The sequence below is a fragment of the Ursus arctos genome, chromosome X (genome assembly GCF_023065955.2).
Source record: "Ursus arctos isolate Adak ecotype North America chromosome X, UrsArc2.0, whole genome shotgun sequence".
Lineage (NCBI taxonomy): Eukaryota > Metazoa > Chordata > Mammalia > Carnivora > Ursidae > Ursus > Ursus arctos.
The window spans coordinates 70979219-71005090 of NC_079873.1; the positions used below are offsets into that span (position 1 = coordinate 70979219).

The window sequence follows — 25872 nt, forward strand, 5'->3', positions numbered from 1 at the left end:
TCTCCATTCTCATTAACCCATGTTGCCAACCAACCTTCCAGGGCATAATCCTCTTTGCTGCTTCTAAATTTTTGTGCTATCTATAATATTAAGTCCTGATACAAAGTAATTTTATCATGAATAGCACTTTATTTTTTAGGGCTTAAGTTTTCAGGGTTGTCAGTTCATGGGAAGAATTAACACAGCATGTGATCATAATTTCTTAGAGTGCCAGTTATAGCAAGTGTGAAATAGTTCTAGTTGTGACAGCTAATTTCTATGATCTCTGTTAAAGATTTGAATGTCTTTGAAAAGGAAAAAAAATAGAATCTTTCAGTATTTCTAATATTTCTTGGAATAACAAGAACATTTGAGGACAATATTACACATTTATCACCCATATAGAAAATGTAAGTTGCCTAAAATGAGACAATGACCATTTTTCACTTATTTCATACGCTATTTCAAATTGAAATCATCACAATTTGGTATTCTGAAAACCAAAAACATTTTGGGACGTAAAGTAAGAATATAATTTGAGCTTCTAGTACCTAATAGGAAGAATGCCTATTCCTTTTCTTTGGCAAACTATTTTTCAAATCCAATGTGAAATCTAATTTTCAGAAGATAAGTTTAAGTGGGTTCTTTTGCAAGCTTTCATAAATAAACAAAACTCAAGTATGTTTTCCATAAGCAGTGCAATGACTAATAAAAATAACAATGACAATAAATGCCTAAATAAAAATATATTTTTGGTCTCCATATGCATTACTGTGGGGACATGGTGAAAGTAGTGCTTATTGGTAGTACCTTAATATGAGAGTAACCCTGACCACGTCACTTCCATTTCAACCATTGTTTGATGTATTGGCATTTCAGCTGGCAATTTTCATTGAAACAATCTGTCTGTATGTGCACACACACACACACACACACACACACACACACCAGGACATACACTCACAGTGAAACACAAATATAAAACATAAAAATAAAATATCTCATGAGTATTTCACAGTTAGGGTTTGGCTAGTGTTTGCTAGTCCAAAAAACAAAACTGTATCCAACTCTGTGGAGATGGAACTCGTATATTCTTGATTTCTCATCTGACAGTTACTGAAAGTCATTTTGAGGTTAATACACTGCTTGGTTTATAAAATGGTAACATAAATTTCTTCTTCCAATATGCTTTGTTACTGTATGGAGAGGTTTCTCTCTTTGCTTGTGGTGAGAAAGCATAGAATATAGTGAATGAAGGCAAATAATGAAAGGAATCATTTTTAATTCTTTTATGATCCTGAGTGGGATTTGTGGTAATCCAAAGTGGGAAACATGATAAAAAGAAAAATCTATTTTAAATAAAAGGAATCTACAAAAAATTTGGAAAGGTTGGATTAGTTAATTAATTTAAATATTTTGTTTATACTTAGGAAAACTGCCTTTCAAGGGGTTTAAAGGATGTGAGAGGGTTGCAGCTGTGCACATGGGGGAGGATGTGTGGGGAGGGGGGTCAACTCTTGGCCAGGTAGAGCAGGTGGTGTCAGTTTCTTGGGGGGCTCTGTCCAGGATTGGTCTGGGATGTGGGTTTTGGTCTGACTAGAGAAGAATATGTTTTGTAGTAGTGGTCTATTTTCTGAGAATGAGTGGCACCATGACCTGGAAAAACAAAGAGTTAAGGCCAAGTACAGACACCTGTGAGTTTTGTCTGTAAGCTTGGTTGGGGAGGGGGCTTTGAATAGAACCCTTTCACTTCCTAAATCATATATAAAAAATCCAGAAAAAATAATATGGAAAAGCAACCATCATAAATTTTCTTATAAGTGCTGTTTAAGCATTGAGTATTAACACATTTAAATCCCTCATAGAGAATACTTCAACACCTGTTGTGAAGAGTTAGAGTGAATCAACAAAACATAAACATTGTTAAGAAGGAAGCAGTATTGATGGAATCCACTCCTTGGAGAAGATTAGACACAAATGTGAAAATTAGACCTGTACAAAAAGAAATACAATAAATAAGTCCTTTCTGGAATAACATTTAATAAAAATACTAATTTGATAGAATTACCATATCTTATTAAATCTTTTGTTTTGGCATTTCAGGTTTCAGAATACATAGAAAATAGTCATGTCAAGCAGGACAACCAAAGCAAATATTCCACTCTACTTGTGGTCAGTCCCTTTGAAATTGTTGAGTTTATGAGTTGCTCCTTTCTTCCTCCAGATGTGGTTACTTCTTTTTTTTTTTAAATTATGTTAAGTTAGCCACCATACAGTACATCATTAATTTTTGATGTAGTGTTCAATGATTCATTAGTTGTGTATAACATCCAGTGCTCATTACAACATGTGCCCTCCTTAATACCACTTCTCTTGCAATGTCTTAGATTGCTTCCTATCAACTTTAAAATCTACCTTATTTTCCCAATCTGTGAAAGAAGCTTTGACTGCATAAGAACGAGAACAGAGAAGTAACTGTATAATACCTCATGGTTGTTCAATGGTGTATTTTTTACTTCATGAGACATTAAAGTAATTAGAGTGACAGGAGCCAAGTGAAATTAAGATCATAGGCAAAATTTCATATTTTCATGCAATACCTAAATTTGTACTATTTTTAACAATTTGTTATTATAGACTGTAAGCCACGCATTCATATAGAATTAGTTTTTCACAGGGCTCCTGGTGACTCAGTTGGTTAAGCATCTGCCTTCAGCTCAGGTCATGATCTCAGGTTCCTGGGATAGAGACCCTGCTTAACAGGGAGTCTGCTTCTTCCTCTGCCCCTCCTCCCACATTTGTGCACGCACACACTCTCTCTCTTGAAAAAAAACAAAAGAATTAGTTTTTCACAAATTAAACATAGTGCTATAATAAAGGAAAATGTAACAAGTATGTGAAGGAAATTATGCCTTGAAATTCTTCTGACAAACAATTTGAACATTACTTTTATGGTTTGAAATCTCTAGAATTGGGTAGAAACTTAGTTCCTCTACCTACTTACCTTTTTAGAATGAAATTGAACAGAGACTATAAAATGAATTTGCATTTTTGTTTTTCATCTAAAATTTCAGAGTTGCTTATTTTGTTTCTGCTTTTGCTTTCTCTGATTGTTGTAATTTTGTCCCTCTATGCTTGTTGCCTATGCAACCACTGGGTATTGCCTGTAAAAAACATCACACAAATAGCATTGGCACTGCTGAAGCTTTTAGAAAATTTTAATTCTATCTGTTTTCATTGTGGTTCCCCTACTAGTTTCCAAACTAACCTTAAACTGTAGTAGGAATGGGATGTGGGAGAATGGTAAAGAAATTTAAGGTTATCCTATCATTTGTTTATGAAAGAGAAAATTAGAGCCAGGTAAAGATATGTGTATAGAAATATCTTTCCTGAATATCTGAGTTAAATTCATCATGCTAACATAAAACTAAGCAGTGATTTTTTTTTATATATATCTGTGTTTGGGAACTAAATTTCTCTATTGGTCAGTCAAAGAAGCACACTCAGCATTTTAAAGGAAAACCTTTCTAATTTTAAAGATTAAAATACATTTTCAAGTGGTAGATGTAAGGGGTTGGAATCAAAATATAGAGACTGAGGTTATTTAATCATGCAGGTTTATATCTTGATAGAGGCAAAGTTGAGTTTGTTATGCATTGATTGAACCCTGAATTAAAGACATTCTGGAATATTTATGTTATGAAATATAAACTCTGTGAGGGCAGAGATTTTTGTCTGCTTTGTTCACTGATTTATTCTCAGTGCCTAGAACAATGTCTGGCATATAAAAAAAAGTTTAAAATATTTGTTGACTAAGTGACTAAACCTTTATGAAACTAATCACTAACTAGAGGTTAAATATTCCTTCTAGGTTTGCAATATAGATATTTCCTTAAGTTTTAGAAATGTCATTGTCCTTTTTTCCAATACTTTCTAGTTTTTAAAACCTCTGAAAGAATTTCAAGTGATAAAACACATTTTAAAAAGTTTTATTTGATGATTTTATTAAAGAAATAGTAGAACAGATTTAGAATGGATTGGTAGAGGGGTACTGGCTAGAATTAGGTCACTTTCTTAATTCTTCTTGTGTAGAGATATTGCAACATGCATGTAGTGTTTGAAAAATGGTCTGTAACATTCTTCTGCCAGTTGTAATAATGTGTCTATGCTTAAGGGTAAGATAAGAAGAGAGTAGTAGTTTTAATTCCAATTGTCACTATCCCATTTTTATTTTTGCTCATGTTTGCATAGTACTTACAAAATCACACAGACACTGAATTATTTTAGATGTCCTAATTCATATTATATAGGACACAAGTATATTTTTGCATATTAACACAGTAAGTATAAATGGGTTTTTTTTATATAGGGCCAATAATTCATAAGAGAATAAATCTTGAGAAAAGTTTTATATTATGTAATCCCAATGTTTATCATTGAGCAAATGGGCTAAAAAATACCACAGGCAATAGTCATTTTGTGTTGTTTGCTAGGATTGAGAATGTCTTCAGTATTAGAATTACTCAGTATTAGAATTAATATTAAAATATTTTAGAAATGGCACAAACTGCTCAACACAGGAAATTGGGTGGACTCATATATATACTTTTTACTCGGGTGATCGTAATTCCTTAAAATGAGATGTTTCAAGTTTACCTGGTTCATTTCTTGGTTCTATTCATGACCTAAGCTATTTCAATTATTGTAAAAAATACGTTTATTCTATCACTGATTTCAAATAAGAAGGTTTCTTTTTTCTCACTTTTGTGTCTTATGACCTCTCCATATGCATATTTTTTAAAATGCAGATGCACAGTTATATAATGGGAAAATTATTTAATGTAATACATTCTCTGCCATAATCAGACCATAATATTTATAGAAAGTTATTTACTGAGAAACAAACTGAGGGCTTCAGAGGGGAGGGGTGTGGGGGAATGGGATAGACTGGTGATGGGTAGTAAGGAGGGCACGTATTGCATGGTGCACTGGGTGTTTTATACGCAACTAATGAATCATCGAACTTTACATCAGAAACCAGGGATGTACTGTATGGTGACTAACATAATATAATACAAAAACATAAAAAAAAGAAAGTTATTTACATCATTTCATGAGTCTTCCTGCTTTTAAAGCTATTACTAGAATTTTGTTAATGCTATCAATTACCTGTAAATATTGAAAATTTCCTTAATTAGATATCTACATGCATTAATAATTTTTTGTAATAAATTTTTTTTCTGTAATGGATTTTTAATGACCATATGTTGGCTGATCCTTTAAAAGTTTTGAATGCATTGATAGCTGCATTAATTCCTTTTTTAAATTTAAATTCACGTTAGTTAACATTTAGTGTAATATTGGTTTCAGGAACAGAATTTAGTGATTCATTACTTACATATAATACCCAATGCTCATCACAACGAGTGCCTTCATTAATACCCATCACCCATTTAGTCCATCCTCCCACCCACCTTCCCCAGAAAAACCCTGAGTTTGTTCTCTATAGTTAAGAGTCTCTGATGGTTTGCCTCCCTCTCTGTTCTTATCTTATTTTTCCTTTCCTTCCCCTATGTTCATCTGTTTGGTTTCTTATGTTCCACATATGAGTGAAATTGTATGGTGTATGTCTTTCTCTGGCTGACTTATTTCACTTAGAATAATACACTCTAGTTCCATCCGTGTCATTGCAAATGGAAGATTTTGTTCTTTTTGATGGCTGAGTGATATTCGATTGCATATATATATACCACCTCTTCTTTATTCATTCATCAGTCGGTGGACATTTGAGCTCTTTCCATAATTTGGCTATTGTTGATGATACTGTTATAAACATTGGGGTTCATGTGCCCCTTCAAATCACTATTTTTGTATCCTTTAGATAAATACGTAATAGATCAGTTGCTGAGTCGTAAGGTCATTCTGTTTTTAACTTTTTGAGGAACCTCCATACTGTTTTCCAGAGTGGCTGCACCAGTTTGTATTCCCACCAACAGTGTAAGAGGATTCCCTTTCTTTGCATCTTTGCCAATACCTATTCTTTATTGTGTTGTTGATTTTAGCCATTCTGACTGGTGTGAGGTGGTATCTCATTGTGGTTTTGATTCATTATTTCTGATGATGAATGATGCTGAGCACCTTTTCATGTGTCTGTCAGCCATCTGGATATCTTCTTTGGAAAAGTGTCTATTCATGTCTTCTGCCCATTTCTTAACTGGATTATTTGTTTTTTGGGTGTCAGTTTGTAGATATGAAACCCATTTTAATATGATCTACTTTCAATGTATAGACATAAATTCCCAAAGTTGGAATGTCTTCTAGTCCAGCTCTCCCATGGAATGTTTTGGATGTTATCTACCTAATCATAGATATGTAGATCTAAGTTGGTTATCTAGCTTCTTACTATCTCCTGAAAACTATTTTTCCCCCAAAGAATGCTTTAATAGGCAGTTGTTTATGTTGATCTGAAAGTTGCCTCCCTGTAATTTTTACCTATCCCTATTCCTCTCATCCAAAGAAAGAAAATGTTGAACTTTTCACATGGTAGTCCTTCTCATGTTTAGGCATGTGTCATCAACCCCTTCCTTTCTCAAAGGACTCTTCTTCTTTAATCCGAACTTTCTGAATCCCTCATGTGTCATGATTCTTTGTATCCTTTGAAGCACAGAACTGAACACAGGGACTATTGTATAAAACATTTATTACCAATAGAAGAATTACATTTGAAAGCCATATTATAATAATGAATAATGATTATATTTTTTATTAATAACAAATATACGTTACTTTACCTTAAGTATTGAATTAAGTGTTTTTAATTATTTTTATTAACTTTATCTACCTTGGTATATTATATCTTTTATATATTTTATCAATGGTGACCACTTTCACAAATACTGAGTCTTTTAATTACTGTAGGTATGTTGTATAATTTACCTTTTATCTTAATGAAAAATCCATAATATTATTTAAGAGTCAATTGTGCTAATATTTTAATTTAATGATTTTAAAACTGAGCATTTAGTTAACATACATTTAATGGTTGGTTGGCTTTAATAATTTCTTCTCTCTTTCTCTCTCTCTCTCTCTTTCTTTTCTGTTTCTCTTTGACAGTTTTCTGTGGGTTGATACAGAGAACCATCACTATTGTGCCTGGTATGGACTTGTTGTCTGGAACATACATATTTGCAGTCCTTTTAGCATGTGTCGTATTTCAGTCTGGCGCCCAGGAGAAAAACTACACAGTCCGAGAAGAAATGCCAGAAAACGTTCTGATAGGCGACTTGCTGAAAGACCTCAACTTGTCACTGATCCCAGACAAGTCCTTAACATCTCCTATGCAGTTTAAGCTAGTATATAAGACTGGTGATGTGCCACTGATTCGAATTGAAGAAGGTACTGGTGAGATCTTCACTGCTGGAACTCGCATTGATCGTGAGAAATTGTGTGCTGGTATCCTGGTAGAAACCCGTTGCTTTTATGAAGTGGAGGTTGCCGTTTTGCCAGATGAAATATTTAGACTGGTTAAGATACGTTTTCTAATAGAAGACATAAATGATAATGCACCGTTATTCCCAGCAACAGTTATCAACATATCAATTCCGGAGAACTCAGCTATAAACTCTCGATATGCTCTCCCAGCAGCCATTGATCCTGACATAGGAATAAACGGAGTTCAAAACTACCAATTAATTAAGGTATGTTTTAAAAACACCTTGTTCAAGATAATTCATTTTTAAAAGGCAAAAAAATAAAAGGATCTTTGTGTACTTCAAATTTTGAGTAAGCCATCACCCTAATTTTTTAAAAAAGTTTAAGCATAGTGAAGGAAACTCGGCAATGCAATTCTTGTGATTGCATGAAGTTTATGAATTTTTTTATGTATATTTATTTTCAAGCAGTTGATTATGTTTCTCTTAATCTATTATAGGGGTCAGACAAGGAGCTCAGCCCTGCTACTTACAATAAATAACCTACCCAATACCTTACTTTTAATTTGTCTAGTTGTGACTCTGCCACAAGGTGGACCTAAATAAGCGGTGGACCTAAATAAGCAATGTAAACATTAAGAATGAATGCACAAATCTATCAGTTTTACTCAGTGATCATTTTAGATAGGAAGTTTTCTCTTGGCAGTTGAAAAAATGCCAAAGAAACTTATTTGAGTGGTGAATAGAACATTTTTATTACTAATGTTTCTATACATATGTAGAATAATAAATATTTTTCATGGCAATTTCAAGTCAAGGCAAGATCTTTAAGCATCTCTTGAGTCAACAGAATGAGATTAAGTTTTAGCCAATGTGCTGCTAATGTTAAATATTTTCATTTTTTCTAATTCTTTGAAAACACAAAACACTCACTTCCTATAAAGGGTATGTAGGATTTTTAGCCAAAAAGTTTCAGTTTATCTGAAGAACCTATTTTGATCTGACTTGAGTCTTGGCATAGGGAAGGCAGAAGGAAGAATAGGTGGAACAATTGTATTTGAAATATGTACAGAGGGATCTTGTTTATTGAGTGAATGGGTGATTCCTTTAAATTACCTATATAGTATTTCGGATAATAGGAAACTCAGATTTGAATATGTGAAATAGTTCAATGCTCTTGAATGATCCTGGAAAATGTGTGAAAGAACAAATGTTCAGACTTAATATAGATTAGTTAAGGAATTTTTAAAGTTTTATAAACATTTTCTGACTATTCACTACCAGATTATTATGATGAACATAATGGTCAATGTTGCAAAATATCCTAAGAACACATAAATATTTTGATATATATCATCTGATGGTTTTGGCTTGGAAGATGTATAACATTGGAAAACTACTCAGCTAATGCTGTTAAGTTGTAAAGACATATTTGCTTATAAATACATTCAGTAATAGAAGGTTATAGATTTCTTGAGCAAATTCAAGTGAAATGCACACAAGTGTATAAGAAGTAAGAACAGAAAGAGAAGGGATAAAAGATTTATAAATGAGCATTTTTTAGGTAAGACCTCCTTATCTGATGAAATGGGAAAATATGCAGGAGTCAGAAAGATATGGATCACAATTTTGTGCTTACTGCTGACTAGATATGTCACCTCCAGCTTAATTTTTCTGACCTTTAGTTTCTTCCATCATAATATGAGGATGTTGATGTACATGTCACAAAGGCAGAATTGGGGCAATAAGCACTCAGTAGAAAGTAGATAGAACTGCTGATGATTTTTGGAGATGCTTTAAAGCATTTGACTGTTTATGGATAGGTGAGATTTATCACTTTAAATTGTAAGTTGTATAGCAGAGTAGATACTATCTCTAAAACAACACTGTCCAATGTAACGTTCTGCAGTGACATAAATTCTATAATCTGTGATAGCCAATATGTAGCTATTGGCTATATGTGCCTATTGAGTACTTAAGATGAGGTTAGTGCTACCAAGTAACTGAATTTTTATTTTATTTAATCTTAATTTTAATAGCCACAAGTGATTAGTGGCTACTATATTAGATAACAGAGTCAAAACAAAGAAAAAGTTTATTTGGAAAATAAAAAATAACAGATAAAATCAAAATGGGGCCTTACCAAATTTAAATCAGGTATTAGTAATACAGTTTCCCCACCAACCATCAAGACAAATGTATTGTTTTGAAATGCAGTGTTTTGCTATTTCAAAGAAACTACTTGTAAGAATAATTTTGTCATACTCCCTCAGGATAGCATAACAAATTTATAATATATTTCTGATTTGTCTGGAAAGCTGCTTAAGAAATTTAAATAAAACAAATAAACTTATTGGCATAATTTTAACTTTGTTAAAATCTGTTTTCTTTTTAATTTCTTTGAGATATTATCAGCAAATAATAAAAAGACACACTCACTAGAGGTTATTAGATGTGTTTTAGAAGTAGACGTGCTCTACATATTGCATGGTGCACTGGGTGTTATACGCAACTAATGAATCATGGAACTTTACATCAAAAACCAGGGATATACTGTATGGTGACTAACATAATATAATAAAAAATATTATTATAAAAAAAAGAAGTAGACGTTCTCTAAAATTTGGTTCCTCTTTAGAATGTGTGATAAGGTAAAAGCGGACTACATGGTCTACTTAAAGTATTGAGGCATTTGTTGGCTCCATGTACAGATAACTGACCTAACTGCTTGTTAAAATAATGAGTATGACAAAAAAAAAATAATGAGTATGGAAGGTAAAACATAGCCCCAGGCACACAGAGGGTTATGACATGGATGACATTAACTGAATATCGTTTGACTTACAAAAACGTCTTGTCATGAAAGTGGTATGTATGCTGAAGGGATGGGAAGATTAAATAGAAAGAAAATAAACATGTTATGATTTATCCATTAACTTTAATAAGTGTTACAAGTAGGCCAACCATAATAATAACATTTGTCCTGCAGAATAGGATGAAAATTTCATTAATATTACTTTGTTCTATTTTTGTTGAATAGACAAGACCAGCAAAATCACAGTTTATCCTAACTAGGGATATATAAAATGTATATGTAAAGTTCAGATAGTAAAGGGAGAGAAGGGGGAGATATAGGGAAAATTTTTAGGGAAAAATAGGTCAATTTACACATGAAGGGGTCTTGCTACTGATAATTCTGTATTAATTAACTGAAAATGCAGTGGTGAAAAAGATGTATTAAATGTATCAAAAATGTATATAATATAAGTAACATAAAACTTAGAATATTTATCTTCAAAAATTTAATATATAAATATTTTAACTTAATTTTTCCTTTTTTGTGATATTACATGTGCTTTGACATAAACAAGGCAAGCATTATTATTCCACATTTTGAATACTTTGAAAATGTGTTTCAGAGTAATAATTTATTTTGCTTATGGTCATATGACTAGTAAGTGATAAAGTTGGGGACCAGAATAAGGTCTTCTGACTCTTAGATTTAACTGACAGACAGATAGGTAACCTCGAGGATGGGGATCACAACAAGTTCATGATACAAGAGGAAGGAAAAAGAAAAAAGAGGCAAAGAAGTTAAAGGAGAAAGTGAGAAATGAAAGAATGAAGTGATTACCAAATGATTCTGCTTAGTGCAAAGAAAATTATGTTAAAACGTATCTATGTGGCCTTGGCAAGGTTAATATTCAACTTTTTAGGAAATTAGGATACTTTTTTTTGAGAAAGAGAGAGAGAGAGTGCACCTGCGGGTGGGAGGAGGGGGAGGGGCAGAAAGAGAAGGAGAGAGAATTTTAAGCAGTCTCCATGATGGGCATGGAGCCCACATGGGGCTCCATCTCATGACCCTGAGATCATGACCTGAGCCCAACTCAACAGTTAAATGCTTAACCAACTGAGCCACCCAGGTGCCCCAAGATTAGGATACTTACTAAAGAAAAAAAAAAAAGATTCATTGAAAGTTTCTAATGTTGGTTGCCACTTAAAAAAATACCTAGAAGCAAAAATCTTCACTTTTCCCTATGTTTCAAGTAAAGTCATGCTATGATGAGAATTCCCCATGATATTTTGATATAATTTCCCTTAATTTGAACTACCTATATTAAATATTTATAACTATATATATCTATACATACATACGTGTATATAAATACATATATATACACATATATGTACATGTATGTTATATAGTTATATATTATAAATATACATTATTATATATAGTAATTATATTGTTTTATTAAATGTTATTAAATAATATATTTTTAAAATATTTTATTTTATATTATATATGGTATATACAGATATATAAATATCTGCATCTAATTTTGCAATTAGTAATTGAGAATTTGCAGTATGGAAACTGTTAGCCAGGAGTAGGATATTACAGTATCTCTTTAACTTTCACCTTGTTATTGTGATGGCCTGTTATTTATAAAGCTTTTTTTCACATTCTAAGTCTTGTTGACAGGGAAGCCAATATTTTCACAAATAGAAATAAACTTCAAGTACTCAATCTGATTCAGGATATGGATATAAACCACAAAGACCTACTTCTTCCTATGGTTGGAACTGAGGGTAAATTAGTTTGTGTAGTAATATTACATATGTCTTCATTTTCTGCTTATTTCCATCTTCCCTCACATATATCAATAATATTTCTATACTAGTCCAGTGACATTTGTTGATCAGTTCCCTTGAAGCAGGCATGACAATGTTTCAAACGTTGACAGTTTATGCTGACAGAGCATGAAGATCAAGTTTTTCTCAGATTAGTGATCCTACTTGAAACCCTCACCCATTTTGCCCATTCCATAAAGCATCTTTATCTTTTCAACCAACCATAAAAAAAAATTTAATCTTGGGCAGAGTCTTTTCACATAATCAAGATTTGGGCACTTATTTCTATTTTATTTAAAACAGATATAAATATTTGGTCTTTACATTTAAAGCTAAATGAGAACTAAATATCTTTCCTCTTTGCTTTTAATAATGCGTTTTTATTATGTATGTTAGTCACCATACAGTACATCCTTAGTTTTTGATGTAGTGTTCCATGATTCATTATTTGCGTATAACACCCAGTGCTCCATACGTGCCCTCCTTACTACCCATCACCAGCCTATCCCAATCCCCCAACCCCTCCCCTCTGAAGCCCTCAGTTTGTTTCCCAGAGTCCATAGTCTCTCATGGTTCATTCCCCCTTCTGTTTACCTCCCCTTCACTCTTCCTTTTCTTCTACCAATCTCCCTGCTATTTCTTATGTTCCATAAATGAGTGAAACCATATGATAATTGTCTTTCTCTGCTTGACTTATTTCACTTAGCATAATCTCCTCCAGTCCCGTTCATGTTGCTGCAAATGTTGAGAAATCGTTCTTTCTGATGGCTATTGTATATATGGACCACATCTTCTTAATCCAGTCATCTGTTGAAGGGCATCTCAACTCCTTCCACAATTTAGCTATTGTGGACAATGCTGCTATGAACATTGGGGTGCATATGGCCCTTCTCTTCACTACATCTGTATCTTTGGGGTAAATATCCAGTAGTGCAATTGCTGGATCATAGGGTGGCTCATTTTAACTTTCTGAGGGACTTCCACGCTGTTTTCCAAAGTGGCTGTACCAACTTGCATTCCCACCAACAGTGTAAGAGGGATCCCCTTTCTCCACATCCTCTCCAACAGTCAAAAAAACCTAAAATTGACAAGGTAAGTATCTTTCCTCTTGATCAAGAGTTTGGACTTATGAAACTAAGGTTAAAGTGAGATTTGTTTTTAAGTCTGGGATTAGAAAATCCAAATTGTGGAAATATCATCTACAATTAGATTTAGTAATATTGAATTAAATTGCCAAGAAAGAGGCATCCAATAATATATCCTGGAGACAAAAAGCAAGCAAACTTTATTATTCTTTTTTTAATTTTTTTATTATGATATGTCAAACTTTATTATTCTGAAGGAACTGTTATTTCTTTATCTTATGTAACCATAGCTCAAAGTGGTGTGAAGTAAGTTAGCAGGAGCAATGAATAAAGATTCACCAATGTTATTCCAGGCAGAACATGCAGACTATAACAATGTGTTTGTCTTAGAAAGCATAGTTACTTCTTTAAAAAAAAAAAAAGATTTTATTTATTTATTTGACAAAGATAGAGACAGCCAGGGAGAGAGGGAACACAAGCACGGGGAGTGGGAGAGGAAGAAGCAGGCTCATAGTGGAGGAGCCTGATGTGGGGCTCGATCCCAGAACGCTGGGATCACGCCCAGAGCCGAAGGCAGATGCTTAACGACTGCACCACCCAGGTGCCCCTAAAAAGCATAGTTACTTCTAAGAGGATGAAAGGAGTTTGAATATAGTGATTTCCTCATTTTTCAACTATAAAATGAAATTTTAACTAGAAGTTTACCCTTTCAAAGCTAAAATAACCCAATTCTCTATTCTCTGATTTATATAAAGGGCAGATAAACATTTTTGGTCTGTGCTAAAAAGCAAAAGAGATGACAAATCTAATGCTAATGACTATTATGTTCCTGAAAACTGAGGGTTATTATCAAACTGAACCTTCAGTGGGAATAATGAAAATATAAAACTCATTTTCTTCATAAATGGATCTTTATTAATGTTCTCAGTTCTTATTAAAATGAGAGTTTGGCACTAATAGGATTAAGTGACATTCATTAAATATATATATTTTTAAATTTTTAAATTTCATTTTGATTCCAGTATAGTTAATATACAGTGTTATATTAGTTTCAGGTGTACAATATAGTGATTCAACAATTTATCACTTAGTGCTCATCATGATAAGTGTATTCATTAATCCCCACCACCTATTTTACCTATACTTACACCTACACCCCCTCTGGTAACCATGAGTTTGTTCTCTATAGTTAAGAATCTGTTTCTTGGTTTCTCTCTCACTCTATTTCCTTTGCTTGTTTGTTTTGCTTTTTAAATTACACACATGACTGAAGTCATAAGGTATTTGTCTTTCTCTGACATATTTTGCTTAACATTATACTCTTTGGCTCCATCCGTGTTGTTGCAAATGGCACAATTTCATTTTTTATGGCTGAATAGTATTCCTTTCTGTATTTATACCACTTCTTCTTTATCCATTCATCTCTCCAGGGACACGTGGGCTGCTTGCATAATTTGGCTATTGTAAGTAATACTGCTATAAGCATTGGGTTCATGTATGACTTTGAATTAGTGTTGTTTGTTTGTTTATTTGTTTGTTTGCATTTTAGAGGTAAATACCCAGTAGTGCAATTACTGGATCATTGGATAGTTCTATTTCCAACTTTTTGAGGAACCTCCATAATGTTACAATGGCTCCATCAGTTTGCATTCCCACCAACAGTGCAAGGGAATTTCTTTTTATCTACATCCTTGTCAACACTTGTTGTTTCTTGTGCTTTTCATTTTAGCCATACTGATAAGTGTGAAGTGATACCTCACTGTAGTTTTGCTTTGCATTTCCCTGATGATGAGTGATGTTGAGCATCTTTTCATATGTCTGTTGGCCATCTGTGTGCCTTTGGAGAAATGTCTGCTCATGTCTTCTGCACATTTTTTAGTTGGATTACTTGTTTTTTTGGTGTTAAGTTTTATAAGTTTTTTGCATATTTTTTAATACTAATACTTTATTGGATATATCATTTACAAAACATCTTCTCCTATTCAGTAGATTGCCTTTTAGTTTTGTTGTTTCCTCTTCTATGAGGAAGCTTTTTATTTTGGTATAGTCCCAATAGTTAATTTTTTGTGTTTCTTTCCCCTTGCCTCAGGAGATATATCTAGAAAAATGTTGCCACAGCTGATGTCAAAGACAATACTGCCTATGCTTTCTTTAAGAATTTTTATGGTTTCAGTGCTCACATTTAGGTCTTTAATTCATTTTGAATTTATCTTTGTGTATAGTGTAAGAAAATGGTCCAGTTTCATTCTTTTGCATGTAGCAGACCAATTTTCCCAACACCATTTGTTGAAGAGACGTTTTCCCATTGGATATTACTTCCTGCTTTGTCAGTGATGAATTGAGCATATAATTGTGGGTTTATTTCTGGGTTTTCTATTCTGTTCTTTTGATCTATGTGTCTATTTTAGTGCAAGTACCACACAGTTTTGATTACTACAGCTTTGTAGGATAACTTGGTCTGTAATTGTGATACCTACAGCTTTGTTTTTCTTTTTAAGGTTGCTTTGGCTATTTGGGCTCTTTCATAGTTCCAAAGACATTTTAAGATTTTTTGTTCTAGCTCTGTGAAAAAATACTGTTGGTATTTTGATAGGGGTTGCATTATTTTTTTTCTCAAGTTTTATTTAAATTCCAAATAGTTCACATACTGTGTAGTATTAGTTTCAGGTAGAGAATTTAGTGATTCTACACATACATAGAAAACCTGGTGCTCATCACAACAAATGCCCTCCTTAATCCCAATCGCCTGTTTAACCTATTCCCCCATTCTCCTTCCCTCTGGTAACCATCAGTTTGTCCTCTGTAGTTAAGAGTCTGTTTCTTGATTTTCCTCTTTTTTTTCACCCTATGTTCCTTTGTTTTGTTTCTTAAATTCTACATAGGGACTGCATTAAATCTGTATATTGCTTTGGGTAGTATAGGCATTTTAACAATAATTGTTCTTCCAATCCATGGTCATGGAATGTCTTTCCATTTCTTTGTATCATTTTGAATTCCTTTCATCAGTATTTTGTAGTTTTCAGAGTACAGGTCATTCACTTCTTTGGTTAGTTTTATTTCTAGGTATCTTATTATTTTTGGTAAAATTGTAGATGGGAATGTTTTCTTAATTTCTCCCTCTGCTGCTTCATTATTTGTGTACAGAAATGCAACAGATTTCTGGAAAATTGATTTTGTATCCTGTGATGTTACTGAATTCATTTATCACTCATAGTAGTTTTTCTATGGTCTTGGGTTTTCTATATATAGTAGTATGTCATCGGCAAATAGTGAAAGTTTCAGTCCATCCTTACCAATTTGGATGTGTTTTACTTATTTTTGTTGTCTGATTAATGTGGTTAGGACTTCCAGTAATATGTTGAACAAAAGTGGTGTGAGTGTACTTCCTTGTCTTTTTCCTGACCTTAAGGGGAAAGTTGTCAGTTTTTCCCCATTAAATATGATACTGGCTATGGGTTTTTCATATATGGCCCTTATTATGTTAAGGTATGTTTCCTCTAAAACTACTTTGTTGAAGATGTTTATCATGAATGGATGTTGTAATTTTTTAAATGCTTTTCTGTGTCTATTGAAATGATCATATGGTTTTTATCCTTTCTGTTATTGACATCATGTATTACATGGATTAATATGGAAATATTGAATTACTCTTGAATCCTGGGAATAAATCTCACTTGATTGTGATGAATCATTGTTTTAATATATTGTTGGATTTGTTATGCTAGTATTTTCTTGATAAGTTTAGCATTTTTATTCTTCAGAGATATTAACCTGCACTTCTCTTTTTGTGTGGTGTCTGTTTTTGCTGTCAGGGTGATACTGGCTTCATAAAATGAATTTGGAAGTTTTCCTTCTTCTTTTTCTTAGAATAGTTTGAGATGACAGTTAAGATGGCGGAGGAGTAGGGGTCCCCTTTTTCAGCTGGTGCCCTGAGTCTAGCTGGATAGGTACCAGACCATCCTGAACACCCTCGGAATCAGGCTGAGACACAGGAAGATACATCTGGATCTCTACAAATGAACATCTCCAGCACTGAGTATTGAGGTAGGAAGCGGGGAGCCATGAATCCGCGCACAGATATTGGAAGAGAAACGAAAGGGAGAGGGACCCTCTGCACTCAGGAGCCGGGAAGCAGTAGCCACCTGCAATGGGGAGCAGGCCAGACTCGTGGACTGGCACCCGCAAGAGAACAGACAGAGACAATGAGCCTGGGAAGGCATGCACATCCAAACTGAAAACGGGAGCTATAGAGCGCTCACTGGAACCGGACTGAGACCGGGAGCCCAGGAGCACGCACGTGACCAGACTGAAAACCCGCACTCCGGAGGGCGCGCGAACCATAATGAAACAGGGAGCTCAGGAGCACGCGCGGGAGTGGCTGGCGGCTGGTGGTGATAGAAACACAAAGGACAGAGACGTGCCAGCCCTGGAAGTGAGGACTGGGACACCGGCAGCAGGGTTTTCAACAGCACCAACAGAAACAGAGTTAAAGAGCCCAGAATAGCTCAGTGGAGAGCAGACTGTGATCTCTCTGTTCTGAGACAGAGGCTAGGATATGGCCAGGGCTGCTCTGACTCTCAGAAGAGCCACAGAAAACTGCCAGGGAAAGCCACCAGAGAACAAAAGCCCAGAAATAGCAGCTCACATTGTGCCAATCCCCATCGCCCCTCGCAGGGGACAGGGAGACTCTACCCAAACAGGGTTGCCTGAATATCAGCGCAGCAGGGCCCTCGCCCAGAAGGCAGGCTGAAAAATCAAGAAGACCATATCCCTAAAGTCCCTATAAAACAAGAGCACACTGCCTGGTCCTGGTCAATAATTTGGGCTCTGGGCAACCCCGCAACCTCTCCTCATCAGAATGACGAAAAGGAGAAATCCCCCTCAGCAAAGAAAACATAATGAGTCTGTGGCCTCTGCCACAGAATTGATGGATATGGATATAACCAAATTATCAGAAATGGAGTTCAGAGTAACAATGGTCAAGATGATGTGTAGACTTAAAAAAATAGTAACGAAAATATTAACAAGAATATAGAATCTCTAAGGGCAGAAATCAGAGTGAATCTGGCAGAAATTAAAAATGCTGTGAATCAAATGCACTCAAAACTAGATGCTCTGATGGCCAGGGTAAATGAGGCAGAAGAACGAATTAGTGAATTGGAGGATGGGCTGGTAGAAGAGAAAGCTAAAACAGAAACATGGCTCAAGAAAATCCAATCCCAAGAATGTAGGTTATGGGAGATTACTGACTCAATGAAAAGTTCCAATGTCAGAATCATCTGCATCCCTGAGGGGGTGGAGAAAAACAGAGGTCTAGAAGAGATATTTGAACAAATTGTAGCTGAGAACTTCCCTAATCTGGCAAAGGAAACAAGCATTTGTGTCCAAAAGGCAGAGAGGACCCCTCCCAAATTCAACCATGACAAACCTACACGAGGTCACATCATAGTGCAATTCACAAATATTATATCCAAGGATACAGTATTGAGAGCGGCCAGGGCAAGGAAATTTCTCACGTACAAAGGCAAAAATATTAGGATTATGTCAGACCTGTCTACACAGACCTAGAATGAGAGAAAGGGTTGGGGGGGCATTTGTAAAGCTCTTTCAGAGAAAAACATGCAGCCAAGGATCCTTTATCCAGCAAGGCTGTCATTCAGAATTGATGGAGAGATAAGGACCTTCCAGAATTGCCAGTCACTGACCAATTTCATAACCATGAAACCAGCCCTACAGGAGATATTAAGGGGGGTTCTATAAAAGTAAAAAGGCCCCAAGAGTGATATAGAACAGAATTTACAATCTATAGAAACAAAGACTTTACAGGCAACATGACATCATTAAAATCAAATTTCTCAATGTGAATGGCCTAAATGCTCCCATGAAAGACCAAAGGGTTGCAGATTGGCTAAAAAGACATGACCCATCCATTTGCTGTCTACAACAGACTCATTTTGAACCTAAAGATACATTCAGACTGAATGTAAAGGGATAGAAAACCATTTTTCATGCCAATGGACATCAAAAGAAAGCTGGAGTAGCAATTCTCATATCAGACAGATTGGATGTTAAACTTAAGACTGTAGTTAGAGATAAAGAAGGACACTTATTATTCTTAAAGGATGTATCCAACAAGTGGATATGACAATTATAAATATCTACACGCCCAACAGGGGAGCAGCAAGATACACAAACCAACTCTTAACCAGAATAAAGGGACATATAGATAAAAATACGTTAATAGTAGGGGACACCAACACTCCACTATCAGCAATAGACAGATCACCTAAGCAGAAAATCAATTAAGAAACAAGACCTTTGAATGCCATACTAGACCAGATGGACCTCATAGATATATATAGAACACTACACCCCAGAACATAAGAATACTCATTCTTTTTGAATGCACATGGAACGTTTTCCAGAATAGACCATACGCTGGGTCACAAAACAGGTCTCAACTGATACCAAACGATGGAAATTTTTCCCTGTATATTCTTAGACCACAATGCTTTGTAATTGGAACTCAATCACAAGGAAAAATTTGGAAGAAACTCAAACACTTGGAGATTAAGTACCATCCTGCTCAAGAATGATTGGATAAACCAGGAAAAGAAAAATCAATTTAAACAATTTATGGAGACCAATGAGAATGAAAACACAACGGTCTAAAATCTATGGGACACTGCAAAGGCAGTCCAAAGGGGAAAATACATAGCCGTCCAAGCCTCACTCGAAAGAATAGAAAAATCTAATATGCAGTTTTTATATTCTCACCTCAAGAAGCTGGAACAGGAACAGAAGAACAGGCCTAAGCCACGCACGGGAAAGCAGTTGATCAAGATTAGAGCAGAGATCAATGAATTAGAAACCAGGAGCACAGTAGAGCAGATCAACAGAACTAGAAGCTGGTTCTTTAAAGGAATAAATAAGATCGATAAGCCACTGGCCAGACTTATTCAAAAGAATAGAGAAATGCCCCAAATTAACAAAATTATGAATGAAAATGGAAAGGTCACAACCAACAACGATGAAATAGGAAGGATCATTAGAAACTTTTATCAACAGCTTTATGCCAATAAATTAAATAATCTGGAAGAAATGGATGCCTTCCTGGAAACCTATAAACTACCAAGAGAGAAAAAGGAAGAAATTGATTTTTTAAACACACCGATTAATTATGAAGAGATTGAAGCACTTATCAAAAACCTCCTGAAAAACAAGACTCCAGGGCCTAATGGATTCCCAGGGGAATTCTATCAAACATTCAAAAAAGAAATAATACCTAGTCTCCTGAAGCTGTTTCAAAAAATAGTAACAGAAGGAAAACTACCAAACTCATTCTATGAGGCCAGTATTACCTTGATCCCCAAACCAGGCAAAGACCCATCAAAAAGGAGAATTACAGACCAATATCCCTGATGAATATGGATGCCAAAATTCTGAACAACATCCCAGTTAATAGGATCCAACAGCATTAAAAGGATTATCCATCATGACCAAGTGGGATTCATCCCTGCAATGCAAAGGTGGCTCAACATTTGCAAATCTATCAGTGTGATACATCATGTCAACAAGAAAAGAGTCAAGAACCATATGATCTGCTCAATAGATGCCAAAAAAGCATTGGACAAAATATAGCATCCTTTCCTGATTAAAACCCTTCAGAGTGTAGTGATAAAGGGCACATTCCTCAATTTCATAAAAACCATCTATGAAAAGCCTACAGCGAATATCATTCTCAATGGGGAAAAGCTGGAAGCCTTTCCCTTAAGATCAGGAACACGACAAGGATGTCCGCTCTCACCATTATTATTCAACATAGTACTAGAAGTCCTTGCAACAGCAATCAGACAAAAAAAAAGGGGGGGGATAAAAGGAATCCAAATTGGCAAAGAAGAAGTCAAACTGTCTCTCTTCACAGATGACATGATACTCTACATGGAAAACCCAAAAGAATCCACCCCCGAATTAGTAGAAGTTATAGAGCAATTCAGTAATGTGGCAGGATAGAAAATCAATGCTCAGAAATCAGTTGCATTTCTTTTTTTTTTTTTTTTTAGATTTTATTTATTTATATGACAGAGAGAAAGCAAGCGAGAGAGGGAACACAGCAGGGAGAGTGGGAGAGGAAGAAGCAGGCTCCCAGGAGAGGAGCCCGATGTGGGACTCGATCCCAGAATGCCAGGATCACGCCCTGAGCCGAGGGAAGATGCTTTAATGGCTGCACTACCCAGGCGCCCCCCAGTTGCATTTCTATACATGAACAATGAGACTGAAGAATGAGAATTTAAGGAATCCATTCCATTTACAATAGCACCAAAAATCATACATTATCGTAGAATTAAGTACACCAGAGATGTAAAGGATCTATATTCTAGAAACTACAAATCACTCTTGAAAGACATTGAAGAAGACACAAAAAGATGGAAAAATATTCCATGCTCATGGATTGGAAGAATTAACATAGTTAAAATGTCTATGCTACCCAGAGCAATCTACACTTTCAATGCCATCTCGATCAAAATACCAATGACATTCTTCAAAGAACTGGAACAAACAGCCCTTAAATTTGTGTGGAACCAGAAAAGGCCCCGAATCACCAAGGAATTGTTGAAAAGGAAAAACAAAGCTGGGGGCATCACGTTGCCAGATTTCAAGCTATACTACAAAGCTGTGATCACAAAGACAGCATGGTACTGGTGCAAAAACAGACACATAGACCAATGGAGCAGAATAGAGAACCCAGAAATGGACCCTCGGATCTTTGGGCAACTAATCTTTGACAAAGCAGGATAAAATATCCAGTGGAAAAAAGACAGTCTCTTCAATAAATGGTACTGGGAAAATTGGACAGCTACATGCAAAAGAATGAAACTTGACCACTCTCTCACACTGTACACAAAGGTAAACTCGAAATGGATGAAATACCTCGATGTGAGACAGGAATCCATCAAAATCCTAGAGAACTTAGGCAGCAACTTCTATGACATCGGCCAGAGCAACTTTTTTCATGACACATCTCCAAAGGCAAGAGAAACAAAAGAAAAAATGAACTTGTGGGACTTCATCAAGATTAAAAGCTTCTGCACAGCCAAGGAAACAGTCAAAAAAACTAAGAGGCAGCCCACGGAATGGGAGAAGATATTTGCAAATGACACTACAGATAAAAGACTGGTATCCAAGATCTACAAAGAACTTCTCAAACTCAATACACAGGAAACAAACAAATCAAAAAATGGGCAGAAGATATGAACAATTATCTAATGAAGACATACAAATGGCTAACAGACACATGAAAAAATGTTCAAAATCATTAGCCCTCAGGGAAATTCAAATCAAAACCACACTGAGATACCACCTTATGCCAGTTAGAATGGCAAAAATTGACAAGGCAGGAAACAACAATTGTTGGAGAGGATGTAGAGAAAGGGGATCCCTGTTACATTGTTGGTGGGAATGCAAATTGGTACAGACACTCTGAAAAACAGTGTGGATGTCCCTTAAAAGGTTAAAAATTGAGCTACCCTATGATCCAGCAATTGCCCTACTGTGTATTTACCCTCAAAGATATAGACATAGTGGAGAGAAGGGCCTTATTCACCCCAATGTTCATAGCAGCATTGTCCACAATAGCTCAATCATGGAAGGAGCCACGATGCCCTTCAACAGATGACTGGATTAAGAAGATGTGGTGCATATATACAATGGACTATTACTCAGCCATCAAAAAGAATGACTTCTCAACATTTGCTGCAATATGGACGGGACTGGGGGAGATAATGCTACGTGAAATAAGTCAAGCAGAGAAGGACAATTATATAGTTTCACTCATTTATGGAACATAAGCAGTAGGAAGATTGGTAGGAGAAGAAAGGGAAGAAGAAACGGTGGGTAAACAGAAGGGGGGATGAACCATGAGGGACTATGGACTCTGGGAAACAAACTGAGGGCTTAGTGGGGGGGAATGGGATAGGCTGGTGATGGGTATTAAGGAGGGCACTTATTGCATGGTGCACTGGGTGCTATACGCAAGTAATGAATCTTGGAACTTTACATCAAAAACCAGGGATGTACTGTATGGTGACTAACATAATTAAAAAAGTAATAGTTCAAGAAGAATAGGTATTAACTTATTTATTTATTTATTTATTTATTTATTTATTTATTTATTTATTTATTGTTTATTTATTTTTGTTACATAAATTAAGCCATTGATTATAGTCTAGCAGTGTTTCCAATTGTGGAGCTTCTATTGGTCTTTCAATTTCTTCAGTCTTCTAATGGCAGACTTTACTGTGACAGCAACATTGTTTTAGGTCCAGATGCCACTGGCGATAGTTTTGATGCAGGAGCCACAATGCCAGATCCCCACAGCTCGTCTTTTCATCTTAGTTTTGCCACAGAAGGAGCAAGTGTACTTGGCGTGCTGGCTTATTTCAATCTTCTTCACTGTTTTCCTGCGGGAAGCACCATAACGGGTCCCATATTTAGCCATGATTCCGACTTTTATGGCACGTTTAGCTTGTTGCCACAAGCTAGGTCTGAGCCCAGAGAGGTGGTATTAACTCTTCAAATGTTTGGTAGAATTCACCCATGAAGCAGTCTGGACCTGGACTTTAGTTTGTTGGAAGTTTTTTTGATTAGTGATTCAATTTCCTTCCTAGTAATCAGTCTGTTCAAATTTTCTATTTCTTCCAACTTCAGTTTTGTGAGGTTCTAAGTTTCTAGGAATTTATCCATTTCTTCTAGTTTGTCTAATTTGTTGGCATATAATTTTTCATAATATGCTCTTACAACTTCTTGTGTTTCTATGGTATTGCTTGTTGTTTCTCCTCTCTAATTTGTGGTTTTATTTGGGTCCTTTCTTTTTTCTTTTTGAGAAGTCTGGGTAGAGGTTTATCAATTTTATTAGGTGTTTTCAAAGAACCAGCTCCTGGTTTCATTGATCTGTTCCATTGTTTTTGTTTCTTTGTTTTGTTTTTGTTTTTAGTTTCTATATCACTTATTTCTGTTCTAATTTTTATTATTTCCTTCTTTCTGCTGGTTTGGTTTTGTTGTTGTTGTTGTTGTTCTTTTTCTAGCTACTTTAGTTTTAAGATTATGTTGTTTATTTGATATTTTTCTTGCTTTTTTGAGGTAGGCTCCTATTGCTATATACATCCCTCTTAGAACCATTTTTGCTGCATCCCAAAGATTTTGGACCTTTGTGTTTTCATTTTTGATTATTGCCATGTTATTGTTTTATTTTTCTTTGATTTGTTGGTTTACCCATTCATTGTTTTATGTAGTATGTCATTTAACCCCCATGTATTTTTGTCTTTCCAGATTTTTTCTTGTCGTTAACTTCAAGTTTCATAATGTTCTGGTCAGAAAAGATGGATGGTATGGTTTTGATCATTTTGAATTTGTTGAGGCTGGTTTTGTGGCCCAATATGTGATTTGTTTTGGAGAGAGTTCCACGCGTACTTGAAAAGAATGTGTATTCTGCTGTTTTCAGATGGAATGTTCTGAATATATCTGTTAAATCCATCTGGTCCAGTGTGTAATTCAAAGCCTCTGTTCCTTTTTGATTATTTGTTTGGGTGATCTGTCCATCCCTGTAACTGGGGTGTTAAAGTCCACTACTATTATTGTATTCGTATCTATTAGTTCCTTTATGTTTGCCATTAATTGTTTATGTATGTGGATGCTCCCATGTTGGGTGCATAAATGTTTACAATTCTTATATTCTCTTTTTTCTATTGTCCCCTTAATTATTATTTTGCCCTTTTCGACCCTTTATACATTTTTGTGTTTTTTTAAAGATTTAGTTATTTATTGAGAGAGAGAGAGCACACGCACTCATGAGTGGAGGGAGGGGCCAAGGGAGAGGGACAGAATCCAAAACAGGCAACATGCTGAGCACACGGCTTGATCTCAGATCCTTAAGATCATGACTTGAGCCGAAACCAAGAGTTGGACACTTAACTGAGTGTGCCACCCAGGTGCCTCTTTTGCATTCTTTGTTTTAAAGTACATTTTGTCCAATATAAGTAATGCTATTCTGGCTTTCTTTTATTTATTTATCTTTTCCAATTTTTCATTTTATGTGTAATTTTGTTAATGGTGCTTTCTATTTTAGAAATCTTCTTCCATTTCCTATATGTATTTATCATTCTTTTGTTAATAGTATATGCTTTATTCCCTTTTTAATGTCTATAGCATTTAATTTTATTCATAGTAATTTTATTTTATTTTATATTACTTTATTATTTTATTATATGCATCTTCTTCAAATTTTTATTTAAATTCTAGATAGTAAACATATACGGTAATATTGGTTTTAAGAGTAGAATTCAGTGATTCATCACTTACATATACCAGCCAGTACTCAACACAAGTGCCCTCCTTAATACCCATCACCAATTTATCCCATCTGCCTCCCACCTCCCTTCCATCAACACTCAGTTTGTTCTCTATAGTTAAGAGTTTTTTATGCTTTGTTTTCCTCTCTTTTTTTCCCTTCCCTTATGTTAATCTGTTTTCTTTCTTCCACATGTGTGTGAAATAACATGGCATTTGACTTTCTCTGACTTGTTTCACTTAGGATAATACAATCTAGCTATCTGTGTCATTGCAAATTACAAGATTTCATTCTTTTTGATGGCTGAGTAAATTGTACGTACACACACAGACACACATACCACACCTGTATCCATTGATAACTTGATGGACATATTTTGGCTCTTTCCATAATTTAG

The 25872-nt window shown here is 35.1% G+C and overlaps 1 protein-coding gene across 1 annotated transcript in view; it reads left to right on the plus strand.

Moving 5' to 3' along the window:
• PCDH11X (protocadherin 11 X-linked) overlaps positions 1 to 25872 on the plus strand; it is a 386026-nt gene that overhangs the window by 55882 nt on the left and 304272 nt on the right. Inside the window, exon 3 of the mRNA XM_057304193.1 lies at positions 7093 to 7676. Within this exon, the coding sequence (XP_057160176.1) occupies positions 7093 to 7676 (584 nt within the window). The remainder of the gene's footprint in view (positions 1 to 7092; positions 7677 to 25872) is intronic.